The sequence below is a fragment of the Typopeltis vanoorti genome, chromosome 5 (assembly GCF_054136105.1).
Source record: "Typopeltis vanoorti isolate ZY-2024b chromosome 5, IOZ_Tvanoo_1.0, whole genome shotgun sequence".
NCBI classification, from domain to species: Eukaryota; Metazoa; Arthropoda; class Arachnida; order Uropygi; family Thelyphonidae; genus Typopeltis; species Typopeltis vanoorti.
In genome coordinates this window covers 107,867,061-107,880,237 of record NC_143553.1, presented here as the reverse complement: position 1 = coordinate 107,880,237, position 13,177 = coordinate 107,867,061, and the positions used below count along the sequence as shown (strand labels likewise).

The 13,177-nt window shown below is 35.4% G+C and overlaps 1 protein-coding gene across 4 annotated transcripts in view; it reads right to left on the bottom strand.

The window, feature by feature from the left end:
• LOC150106713 (PHD finger protein rhinoceros-like) overlaps positions 1 to 13,177 on the bottom strand; it is a 397,154-nt gene that overhangs the window by 347,346 nt on the left and 36,631 nt on the right. For all 4 annotated transcript variants that reach the window (XM_090392660.1, XM_090392659.1, XM_090392661.1 and 1 more), the window contains exon 3: positions 4,799 to 4,901. In XM_090392660.1, the coding sequence (XP_090248786.1) occupies positions 4,799 to 4,853 (55 nt within the window). In that variant the 5' untranslated portion in view covers positions 4,854 to 4,901. The remainder of the gene's footprint in view (positions 1 to 4,798; positions 4,902 to 13,177) is intronic.

Sequence of the window (13,177 nt, the reverse complement as noted above, 5' to 3'; positions counted from 1 at the left end):
TCCACAGGAGCAGAAAGAATGTATGGTAATCCCATTGCATAAGGGTGGTGCAAAGACTGATGTATCCAATTAGTGACAAATCAGTATCTCAGGATAGGTGGTGAAGATTTTAACAGAGAATCTGTACTTTGCAATGAACAGCATGGGTTTACTAAGGGAAGGTCATGTTTTAGCAACTTGCTCAAATTCTATAATAATGTTCCCACTCAGTTAGACAAGGGAAACGAATACACCATTACACTTTTGAATTTTGCTAAGACTTTTGACAGCATGGAATACAGTTGCATAAATTGGAGAATATGGGATTGGATTATAAACTTTTTGCATGGATAAGAGGATGACTAATTGACAGATATAAAAAAACTGGTATATGGGGGGGGGGGGGGGGTAAATCTGCAAGATTCAACTATCAGCGGTGTGCTCAAGGATCAGTTCTTGGTCCACTGTTATTCAATCTTTACATTGATGACATTGGGCAGGTTTGATATGCAACATACAGCTATTTACAGATGATGCAAAGATAAGCAGGGTAATCAGGTGTGATGCTTATATGCAGTACTTGCAGAATGATTTGAATAGGCTGGAATTGTGGGCATGTGAAAATGACTGTCATTTCGATGTCAATTGAAATGACAGTCATTTCAATGATTAGATAGCCAATCTCATATTATATCGGTGGGATTATGCTAGATCAGTGTTTCTCAAAGTGTGGTACACGGACCCCCGGGGGATCGGTGAAAGGTCTTCAGGGGGTCCGTGGCAATTTTCAGCTATGCATCATTAACGCATGGAATAAAATTTAAGTTTGAGATTGTAAAACGTTCCTATTGTATCACTGAATAAGGTACAGAAACATCTGCAGGCTGTGTAATATGTTTCTCAACAAACAGTGCAATTAGAGACAACTGGCACTAACTAATGAATCACCAGTATGTGATTCATTAGTTAGTTATTCATTAACTAACTAATGAATAACCAGTATGGATCACTGGTTAAAGACTGGATTTTTAAAATGCGCAAAAGAAAGGAACATAGTAGATACAAGTAGCTGTCAGCAACAAGAAAATGTTGATATTGTATCTGGATCAAGTGAAATTGATAAGTGTGTGTCGTCTGACAACTCTAAAGAACCAACTAGGAAGAAGATGAAAAAACTTCGTAAGTACGATATAAATTACTTGAAATGTGGATTTTCATGGATGGGAATTGAAGAGGAACCTATTCCATTATGTGTAATTTGCGGTGAAACTTTAAAAAATAAAAGCATGAAACCATGTAATTTAAATCGTCATTTTGAATCGAAACATAATGAATGCAAGGACAAACCTGCCGAATTTTTTCAAAATAAACTAAAAAATTTAAAAGAATCTCAAAAAGTGATGTCGATCGTGTCAGGAGGTGAAAACATGAAGGCTTTAGAAGCTTCACATCGTGTGCCACTATTAATAGCAAAAAAGTGGTGCAGCGGAAACAATTGGTGAAACTTTGGTCAAGCCTGCAGCAAAAATAATAGCGGAAATTATGATCAGAGATAATGCAAAAAGATCTTTTGATGATTTGCCTTTCAAATAGTACCATTCATCAAAGAATCACTGAAATGGCTGAAAATATAAAACAAACATTGTTATCCGATATACATAAAAGTCGTTATTATGCGTTGCAGGTAGATGAATCCACCGACATTACAAATTTTGCAAATCTTCTAGTGTTCGTTAGGTACGAAAAAAATCAAAAAATTCATGACGACACCTTTTATATTGCCAACCCTTGCCAGAACATACAACAGGAGAAGAAATATTCAACAGTATAAATACCTTTATGCATCAAAACAAGCTTGATTTGAAAAATTGTGTTGGAATAAGCACGGACGGGGTGAAATCCATGGTCGGATCTAAAAAAGGCTTGTTTCAAGGATTCAAGCTGTTGCACCAAATGCAAAGTCGACACACTGCTGCATACACAGGAAGGCTTTGTCTATACATATGATGTCTACAGACCTAAGAAAAGCTCTTGATGAAGCTGTAAAAATCATAAATTATATTAAAGGCCATCCTCTAAATGCCAGACTTTTCTCTCAACTTTGCAAAGAAATGGGAAGCAACTATACACAACTTCTTTTCCATACTGATTTTCGTTGGCTTTCTCATGGAAAAGTCCTTACTCGTTCATTTGAACTTCGGAATGAACTACAAGTTTTTCTTGATGAAAAGTTTGAATCGAAAAAGCATTTACATAATTGGTAGCACACCTGGCAGATATATTTACTGTATTAAATAGTCTTAATTTATCTTTACAAGGCAAGGAATTTCTATATTTCATGTCCAAGTTAAAGTGAATGCCACGTTGGCAAAAATGAAGTTATGGCAAAAGCGGGTTGGTAACGGAGAATTTGACGCGTTTCCATCGCTTCACGAATTGCTCACAAGTTCAAATGAACAAATTGATGATGATGTGAAAATTACTATCATGCAGCATTTAAAAAGCTTACAAATGAATCAAGTATTTCCCTGAATTGGACATTAATATTGAGTGGATAAGATACCCTTTCAATAAAAACAAATTTATGCCAAAGAGTCTATCATCAATAGAAGAAGAACAACTTTTAGAATTAGCTTCTGATGGTTTCCTAAAAAATAAATACAGCGAGAATACATTATCATCATTTTGGCTACAAATACAGAATGAATTTTCCTGAATTAACAGATAAAGCTCTAAGATTCATTATTCTATTTCCAAGTTCATATCTGTGCGAAGTTGGATTTTCGGCCCTTGTAGATATTAAGATGAAGAAGAGGAATCACATTATAGATGTCGAACCATATCCGAGATTGAAATTAACAACTATAGAGCCAAATTTTGCTGAAATTTTATCTTACCATAAGCAATTTCACTCCTCTCATTGATGATAAATTATTTCAAGTAAGTAAAACTTTATAGTATCTTTATAAAGTTTGTTCTATTAAAAATAAATCATATTTTTTGTTTACATAAACATATAAATTCAAATAAAATAGATATTTAATTTTTTAATATTTTAAATTAATTAATTAATTTAGTACTTGGTAATAATGAAAATTTAAGAAGGGGTCTGCGGATATCTGAAGTTTGAGAAACACTGTGCTAGGTGAAACTGATGAGGCTAGGGATGTTGGAGTTTTAGTAGACTTTGAAGTTGAAGTTCAAGGATCATACAGCAAAAATTGTAAATACAACTCATTTAGTGATAGCAATGCTGAAATGAACCTTGACATGTAAAGATAAGTTAGTCATTTTGTCTCTTTACGAGGCCTTGATAACACCTCACTTGGACTACTGCATGCAGATGTGGTCTCCTGGTTTCTGTGATGATTCTAATATATAGTGGAGAAAGTGCAAAGGAGAGTGTCAAAAATGATTTCAGGATTGTGGAATACAGATTATGAAGACAGATTGAGAATTTGTAGGCTGCAGGCACTAGCAAACAGGAGAAAGAGGGGTAATACGATTGAGACTTATAAACTTCTGAAAGGATCATGCAGAATTTCAGTAGATGGAATTTTTCATTTTATGGAGGGTGCAGAAAGGATGCAAGGGCATCTGTGGAAGTTGAGAATGAATGCTGTCGAGAAGGGGGGGGGTTAGGCCTAGTTCTTTCTCTCATAGAGTGGTGCTTGATTGGAATGGATTGTCATTGGATGTTGTGTGTGCAAATAGTGTAAATGAATTCAAGAACAGGTATGACAGTTGGTGCAAATAGTATAGCTTCCCTCGATGAGTTCCTGACTCCCTGGAATTCTCTCTTATAATAATAATATGACCACTGGTGGTTAGATATATCACAAAAAAACTAAAAATGTCATCTGCAAGATTATTCCAAGATTGTCATTTCCTCTGTGTGTGTGTGTGAGAGAGAAAGTTTATCAGCAAATTATAGAAAGTGCATGCATTTGTGTGCATAATTGGCTATATATCATAATGCTGATCTACTTTTCCCCAAAAAGTTACTTAGCAAGTAAATTGGCTGAATTAATGATTTTCTGAATAGCATTAAATATGAATACTAGAATTTCATTCATTTCTTAACAGATAATGAAAGAATATGCTGTGCAGCATGATAAATTCATGCAAAATAAAATCTGTGGCTGTACTTAAGATGCCTCTCAGATTGGAACAGGAGGCCTTTCTCTTTACAAATGTCTTCTTAACAAATATTTATTCACACGCAATTTATTTATTTATTTTAAAAAGTGATCATTAAATTTTTCATATGATTACAAGAGTTACAATTTATTCTAAAAAGGAAAAGAAAATTATCATTATTTCATTAATTAGAAATATTTCATGTGATACATGATGAATGTTTTTAGACTAATGTTTAGTCCTAGGACAATTCATGATTTTAACTGCAAATCAAAGATTACTGTTCCTAAACAAAAGTAATAAACTAAACAAATCAGATATAAAAAAGGGAAATTTAACAAAAATGTTAAAAGCATGCATTTATCATTTTTTTAAATACCCATCAACAAAAGACTGCGGCTATAATACTTCTATTGTTATTACAGCACTACTATAATTCAACTGATTACGATTAAGATTAAATGCAGAATTAAGCTCCAGGGAGTTGACTGGAAGATAAAAAAAAAAGCTAGTTGATAAGAAGTTGGATAGCACATAACTCCCTATAATATTGTGGTGGTTGTTCTTTTTGCCAGAAATCATAATCCTGATTTCTGGCGAAGATTATGTTATAGACACAAGATTATAATATAGCATTTCTGTGTACATGAGACTATCACAGAAGAAAAACAAATCTTACTTTTTCCATTCTTTGATGTATTTGATGATCTCTTCTTTCCAGAATAAGACATCATAACAGGTGTCCCCAAAGTATGTCCTCTATCTCTTATTTACATAAAACTCTGCAGACAATAAATTTTAAATAAAATGTTATTTCAAATAATTATTCCATTTCAAAATTTTACAGTAAATGCATTCTAAAAGAATTCCAGATATAAGAATTAATATATTAACTTTTCTATGCAGTACATATATTATACAGACTTAGATCCCAAGTTCATGTATGTATCAAATACTATATAGTCAAAATTCACTAGATCCTTATAGAATCATATAATGCATGCTTTGCTAGCAAACTTGAAGAACACAGTAATAAGGAACAATGTGATCAAGTGTGAGAAAGGAATGACAGGAATCCAAATGGTTGGCCTCTCCTCTCCTTATAAGCAGTAATGTGTATAAACCTTCTTAGGTTAACTGTAGTGAAAATTGTGTAATGCCAGCAGCATAAAGATACCCACAAAATCATCTGATTATACAACAGGGAATTCAAATATGATCTGGAAGACATGCATCACCAAATCAGTACGAGTACAGATCAAGTTATTATTGTAGGGGGGGGGCTCCAACTATGGAGATATAGACTGGAAAGAAGAAAGATCACATGGCAAGAAGAAAATAGAATTTATACACCTGCTGAGAGATAATTACTTAAGGCAGCATGTGATTGAGGGGACTAGGGTGGGAGAGTATTGGACCTGGTCATATGATCAGAAGATCTATCCATAACCAAGGTGACAACATTGCCTCCAATTAGTGAAAAGGACCATGCATTCTTCATTTGAGAGATTGCAAAACATGAGGAATAGTCTATCGAGAAGGGATATTTGTGGAACCACAAGGCAGGTGATTATGACACATTTAGGAAGAAGCTTAAATATGTACCATGGCATAAAACACTGCAGGGTAAGGATGTCAGTAGTGCATGGGATATAGTTATTATTGTTATGATGATTCAGGCCTCCATGGAGTCAAAAGACTCATCGTGGGAGGCCCATCCTAGAAAACACAAAATCAATCATACCACTCCTAGAACTCACTGACGATTCATGCTTTCACCACTCTATCATGCAATGCATTCCATGGTTCAACCATCCTCCATACAAAGAAACCACGCCTCACCCTCTTACTCACAGCTTCCTGTCATAACTTCCAAGGTTGGCTCCTTGTCCTCGCTCCTTTCCCCCCTGTTCGACTAAGCAAAAGAACTCTCCAGTGTCAACTCTGTAATTACCTCTCAACAGTTTAAGTCTCAATTATATCACCTCTCCTTCTACTATTTACCAAACTCTGCAGTCCACATTAACTCAGCCTGTCTTCATAACTAACATTGTAACTAAAAATCTTCTCAGAATGCAGCAATCCTCTAGGTTACCTTTTCAATAAATTCCTTGAATTTCAGGTTTCTATCAATCATCACTCCCAGATCCCTTGCCTCCCCTAATTCCTCCAACAGAGTATGCAACTTCCCATTGATGTATCCCAAACTTCAAGACTGAGTAATTCAATAATAAATTGTGACACCTTGTGGCTACTCATATATGGAAATATGACTTCAACATTACTTCAACCTTGGTATCAATGGGAGCCAGATGAGACCTCAATAAAAGTCGAAACCAGTCTGGGTAGTGTTCCTTCCTATGATGCATAGCATTATACATGTCCATAAGGATATGGCAATGCATTCCATGTGCTTTGAATTATGGGATACTAAGGCAAGCAATGTGAAGTCATTAGCCTCTATATATGAGTTGCCTGTCCTGAAAATACTTCAGGTGCAAACTTTGCTTGCTTACACTTGGATAAAGGATTAAACCAAGAAAGAGTTAAGGGTCATCTATAGGAAGTAATGTTAAATTGTATACCTAAGGTAAGGAGGATTAATCGGGTAGGAGTTAGATGGATGAGTAATATCATTAAGCATCAGCTGCAGAAGAAAAAAAAATACTGTGGAAGGTATATAAAGAGAAAGATGACCAGCAAACTCGCGAACAGTACAAGGCTCAGGCATGAAAGATGACCAGAATGGTAAGGGAGGCAAAATAAGATTCTGAGAAGAATCTAGCAGAGCAAGACAAAGGAAATCCCCAAAAGTTCTTTTGTTATGTGGCAAGTAAGAGGGACTATGGAAGATTAACCTTAATGAGTGATGATGGTGACGAAGAAACAGAAGCGAATAAAAAGTTCAGGTACTAAGGGACCACTTTGCAAAGTTTTATCATCCTAGTGAGGTTGATTTAGCCTATGTGACAGACACTAATGTGTGAACAGAAGTGGATGAATTGGAGGTTCTTAGGATATTGCAGAGTCTCAATGTAAATACAGCTGTGGGATTAGATTGGATATCAGCTAGGGTTTTGCAAGAATGTGGAAGGGAACTGGCAATGTCTTTGACTAGGCTCTTTAATTTAAGTCTCAGCTCTGGTAGAGTTTTGGGAGGTGGAAAGAGGACAAAATAATTCCTTTGCAAAAGGGCGGTTCTAAGATTGTGGTAGCAAATTATAGACCAATCAGTATCTCAGATGTGGTGGGTAAAAGTACTAGAAAAATTCTTAAAAAAAAGAGAATTCAAGAATGGGGGTAGACCAAAATACAATACTGTATGGGGGTCAACATGGCTTTGTGAAGGGTCAGTCATGCCTTATAATTTATTAACTTTTTATAATAGAGTAAGAGCTGAGTTGGATAAAGGAAATGGCTACATGATGATTTTGCAAAAGTATCTGACAGAATACCACATGGAACACTGTTAAGCAAATCAGAACAAATGGGAGATGGATATGACACTGGTTGAGTGGATAAGAGGACAACTGCTGGACAGATATCAAAAAGTGGTATTATATGGAGAGGCAGAATTGAGACGAAAACAGGTGACTAGTGGTGTGCTATTCAATTTGTACATAAATGATATAAGAAATAACCTGAAAGGAAATATTCAGTTGTTTGCTGATGATGCAAAATTAGGTATAGTAATTAGAGTAATAGGATGATTTAAATAGGCTGTCAGTATGGGCAAAATGTTAATGGGTGTCAGTTTAATGTTGAGAAATGTAAAGTTATGCATTTTGGGATAAACAGATTACAAGCCGTGTTCACATTGATGGTACTATACTCCAGGAAACAGATGAAGCTAGAGATTTAGGAGTGGTGGTAGACAGAGAGTTAAAGTTTAGAGAACATATTGCTAAGGTTGCTAAGGAAGCCCATAGATTACTTGGCTATTGAAGAACACATTAACAAGTAGGGATAAGGAAATTGTTATTCCTCTTTATAAGGCTTGATACACCCACAACTGGATTACTGTGCTCATGTCTGGTTCCCTGGGTTTTTTGGGGATGAGGAAAAGGTGGAGAGGATTGGATTCAGAGGTGAGTGACCAAGATGGTGAGTGGCCTGTGGATTGTTCCCTATGAGGATGTGTGAACTGTAGAAGTTGGTTGATAGGAGAAAAGGAATGGATATGATAGAAACATTTTAAGTTGCTTAAAGGGTTTTAAAGGATAGATACAGGGGAAAAGTTTCAGTGCTTAGCTAGAGAGACCAGAACAAGGGGGGGGGGGGAGTCTTCCCTGGAAGTTGAATAAAGGTGTGGTTAGTAGCAGTGTGAGGGATAGATTTTTTGCTTGGAGAGTTGTGAATGAGTGGAATGGGTTGCCAGAATCAGTTGTGAATGGGTTCAAGGAGAGTTATGATAGATTGTGTGGAGAGATTGGGTCTCCCACAATGAATCTTCGGATCCCATGGAGGTGCCAGTATAATAATAAATATGAATATGACATAATGGAAATTAGTGAGATAAGATGGACAGGCAATGGAAAAATTGAAAGGGATAACTTTATGTTTATACAGGAAGTAAAGAACATGCAAGTGGTGTTAGAGTCATGATGGGGAAAAAAAAAAGAATTTCCAAAATTATTGTTGGATATTGGCCTATAAGTGACAGTATCATACTAATTAAACTTGCAGAAACACCTCTGACATCAGTATCCTCCAGGTATATGCTCCTAATGACAGCCATTGTGATAAAGAGGTTGAAGAATTTTATGAGGAAGTCCAAAAGGTTATAAAACAAACGAAGAAAGATGATGTCCTGATTGTATGGGAGACTTAAATGCAACAGTTGGATCAAGTAAAGAGGAGTGGTTCCCATAATTTGTAACTTTGCACTTACTGTTATGAATGACAGAAGTGTAAGTTTAACTGAATTTTGTGAGCAAAAAATGGTCTGATAACAGCAAATATCTTCTATCAACAACCAAACAGATTATTTTATACCTGGGAAAGCCCAGATGGTAAAATCAGAAACCAGACTGATCACATAATGATTAGAAAAAGATTTTGAAATAATAGCGTGCAAACAAGAATGTACCCAGGAGCTGATATAGACTCAGAACTTATTCCAGTTGTTTCAAAATTACAAGACCATGAAACTACTAAGAATAGAAATAAATATGAACAAAAATTAAAGAATGTTTTGAAAACGTAGTTTCATTTACAATATTAAATGGAAACAGATAATAAACTGAAGATCGAAAAATAATGGAAAAGTTTGAAGGAGACTGCCTATAACTGTATCTTCAAGAAGACAAAATACGAGAAAACTATGGATGAATGAAAGTATTTTAAACCTGATCAAAGAAAACAAACAAAAAATGAACCAGAACGTAAATCTTTAAACAACAGATCAAGGAAAGAGGCCAAAGAAACATGGTTTAATAATAAATGCAAGTAGAACAGAAATACATTAAACACTATATTTGGACTACTTTTCTCATTTGAGCCAAAACATGAAGAAATACAGTAGAAAGATCAATGCTTTTGGGATGTGGATGGATAGAAGAGCACTGAAGATCTCATGGATCCAGAAGAAGAGAAATTAAAAAGTTTTGGAGATGATGGGTAGTAAACTGGAACTAAAAAAAAAAAAAAATCATATATTGATCATATATGATTGTATTGGGTTCAAGGTTATATTGTGAGTGGTTGGTATAATTTAGTGCTCATGTAAAATTGGCAATTTTTATCTTTTTACTGTGTTTTCTCCTTAGAAAATTGAAGTTTTATAGTATATTAGAGTAGATTTTCATTTTTTTTTTGAGTAGTTAGTGGTTAGTAATTCTTTATAGCATATTTTTGTAACATTTTAATGTTAAATACAAGTGTAATATGGTGCCAAAAAGGCAAAAGAAACAAAATACTAACTAGAACAGTGAAGCGGTGAACAACAAGGTTTTCTCCACTAAAGACAAGATTAAAAATAATTTAACCTCTGAGATTGGTAGGCTAAATCAGATTATTAGACAGATGATGAGGAAACTACAGAAAATCGAGTGACATTTAACGGAACACGGGGAGAATAAAAAAAAGTTCAGCAGCAAAATGGAAAACAAAGCACGGAATCAGGTAAGTTAGTGCATAATAACAAAAATCTGGCAACTGATTAAAAAAAAAGGAAATTTGGTGGGGTGACTATCATAAAACATGCCATTGATGAGTGGAGCAAAAATTAAAAATATAACGCAAGCAATTCAAAAACAGAAAAGAAAAGTAAATGAGATCATAATTGTAGTAGGTACTAAAGACTAAACTAGCGATAAGTTCAGTATGAGAAAGGACATGAAAGGGTTGTTGGAAGAGGCGAGAGTGAAGAGTGAGAAAGTAAAAACGGCAAGTATATTACCTCAATAATGATAAAAATGAATTAAGAAGGGCTACGATGGCAAATGATTCGATGCGTATGCTGCGTAGAAGGAGGAATGGATGCAAGTTCTTGAATGTGTGGAGTGAGTTTTAGGGAGGATTGGATTTGTATAAGAGAGATGGCCTATACTTGAATGCGGTTGGCATCAAAAGTCTTGAAAAACTATTAATTGATATAAGAGCTAACAACAGAGAGTCAGGGAATTCTGATGGGAGGAATCATGAGAATCTGAATGTAAGAATGACAGTGATAGGTAACTGTTATAATTATGGGAATGGTTATATTATTATTATTATGGAAACGATTATGAAGAGAGAGAATGATTCTATGTTAGGATCTATTAAGCATGTATAATGATGTCTGTATACGTAAGGAACTAGATAAGAACAGAGATCTGCAAGTTGTCAAACTGTTCCATGCAGACCAAAGCCAAGTGTATGTAAAAGAGCATGCAAGTAATTTATTATGTCTGTACACAAATGCTGAGTATCAGAAACAAAAGTTTCTGATACAGTTTGTTGCCTTGGTTAATATATTGGACCTTCCTTAGTGAAACTAAACTATCAGAAGCAGACGTACTAACTGTATCGATTGTAAAGACTACAGTATTTTTAGGAAGGATAGATAGCAAAGGAGAGGAGGGGCATGCTTCTAATGATATTAAATGTCTTGAATATAGTTACAAGTTGAGACCTACGACTGCAACACTAGTAAAAATTTTTCATGTGGTAGTGAGTTTGAAGCAATCAGGTGTTAGGTGGAGTCTAACAAGATTAAATACAGTGGGGGGGGGATGTTGTTACAGACCTAATGGATCAAGTGATAGTGACGAAGAAATGCATCAACAAATAAATACGATGGGTGTGAAAAGAGTAATCATAATGGGGGACTTTAATTATCCGAACATTGATTGGCTAGCTATGAAACTGCATGAGAAGAATGAAACTGAATTTATTGAGATGTTGCAAGAGAATTTCCTCAAGCAGCACGTGAAAGAAGGCACTCAAGGTCATAAATTATATATTTAGTTTAATCCTTTATCCAAGTGTAAGCAAACAAACTTTTTGCCTGAGTATCTTCAGGACTGGAGCAACTTGTGGCGGTGGACTGACTTCTCATCACTTGCCTTAGTATTCCATAATGCAAGAGCAATTTAATAATAAGGTGTGACACCTTTTGGCAACTGGTATATGGAAATATGACTTCTGCATTGCTTCAACCTTGATAATGGGGGACTTTAATTATCCGAACATTGATTGGCTAGCTATGAAACTGCATGAGAAGAATGAAACTGAATTTATTGAGATGTTGCAAGAGAATTTCCTCAAGCAGCATGTGAAAGAAGGAACTCAAGGTCATAAATTATATATTTAGTTTAATCCTTTATCCAAGTGTAAGCAAACAAACTTTTTGCCTGAGTATCTTCAGGACTGGAGCAACTCGTGGCAAAGGTGGAATGACTTCTCATCACTTGCCTTAGTATTCCATAAAGCAAGAGCAATTTAATAATAAGGTGTGACACCTTTTGGCAACTGGTATATGGAAATATGACTTCTGCATTGCTTCAACCTTGGTATCACCTCTGGGTCTGGCTCCCACTGAAGAGACCTCAATAAAGGTCAAAACCGGTCTGGGTAGTAACCCTTCCCATAATGCATAGCATTATACATGTTCATAAGGAGATGTGCTTTGCATTATGGGATACTAAGGCAAGTGATGAAAAGTCAGTCCACCTTTGCCACGAGTTGCCCCAGTCCTGAAGATACTTCAGACACAAACTTTGTTTGCTTACATTTGGGTAAAGGATTAAACTAAATATATAATTTATAGTCTAACCAAGTGAAAAAACTTCCAACAAACTGAAGGACAAAGAGTGTCAGATCTGATTAAAGTGTTATGTGGGACATTTCAAGACGTAACTATTCTGCCTCTGGTTGGTGACAGTGATTATGTAGTGCTCACTTGGGAAGTAGCTAAGTTTACGAATGTTCCATTCAGAAAACATTACATGCTGAACTACAAAGCAGGAAATTATGACCACCTGAGGGGTATGCTGGGTTCTGTGCCATGCAATCAGTTATTGGATGGGAAAGATATCGACAGTGAATGGGAAGTGTTTAAAAAATACTTAAATGATGTGATATCAGAATGTGTCCCTAAAGTTCAAAGAATAAATAGAGTAGGATGGAAATGTGTAATCTAATTAAGCAAGAGATTCATAAAAAAAGACGAGGTAAAAGGAATATCATGTACATAAGGATGATGTCGGTTATGATAATTATAAGCAGCAGGCCAGAAGAGTCACAAGTGTTGTATGGAAAGCTAAGTCCAAGTATGAAACGAAACTGGCTCTACAAGTTAAAGACAACCCAAAAGAATTGTATCGTTATGCTGCAAGCAAAAGAAAGAATGAATCTGAAAGAATAACTCTACAGAATGCAGATGGTATGTGGGTGACTGGTGATAGATTTTGCTAAAAGCTATCAACCTGGTATATGCAACACTGAACTCACCACTACCTCTTCACCGTATGAGGAAGAAATAATAGAGTTGTTGCAGAAACTGAATAAGAATTCTGCAATAGGAACTGATGAGATATCAGCACACATGTTAAAATAGTGTTCAGGTGAAATTTCT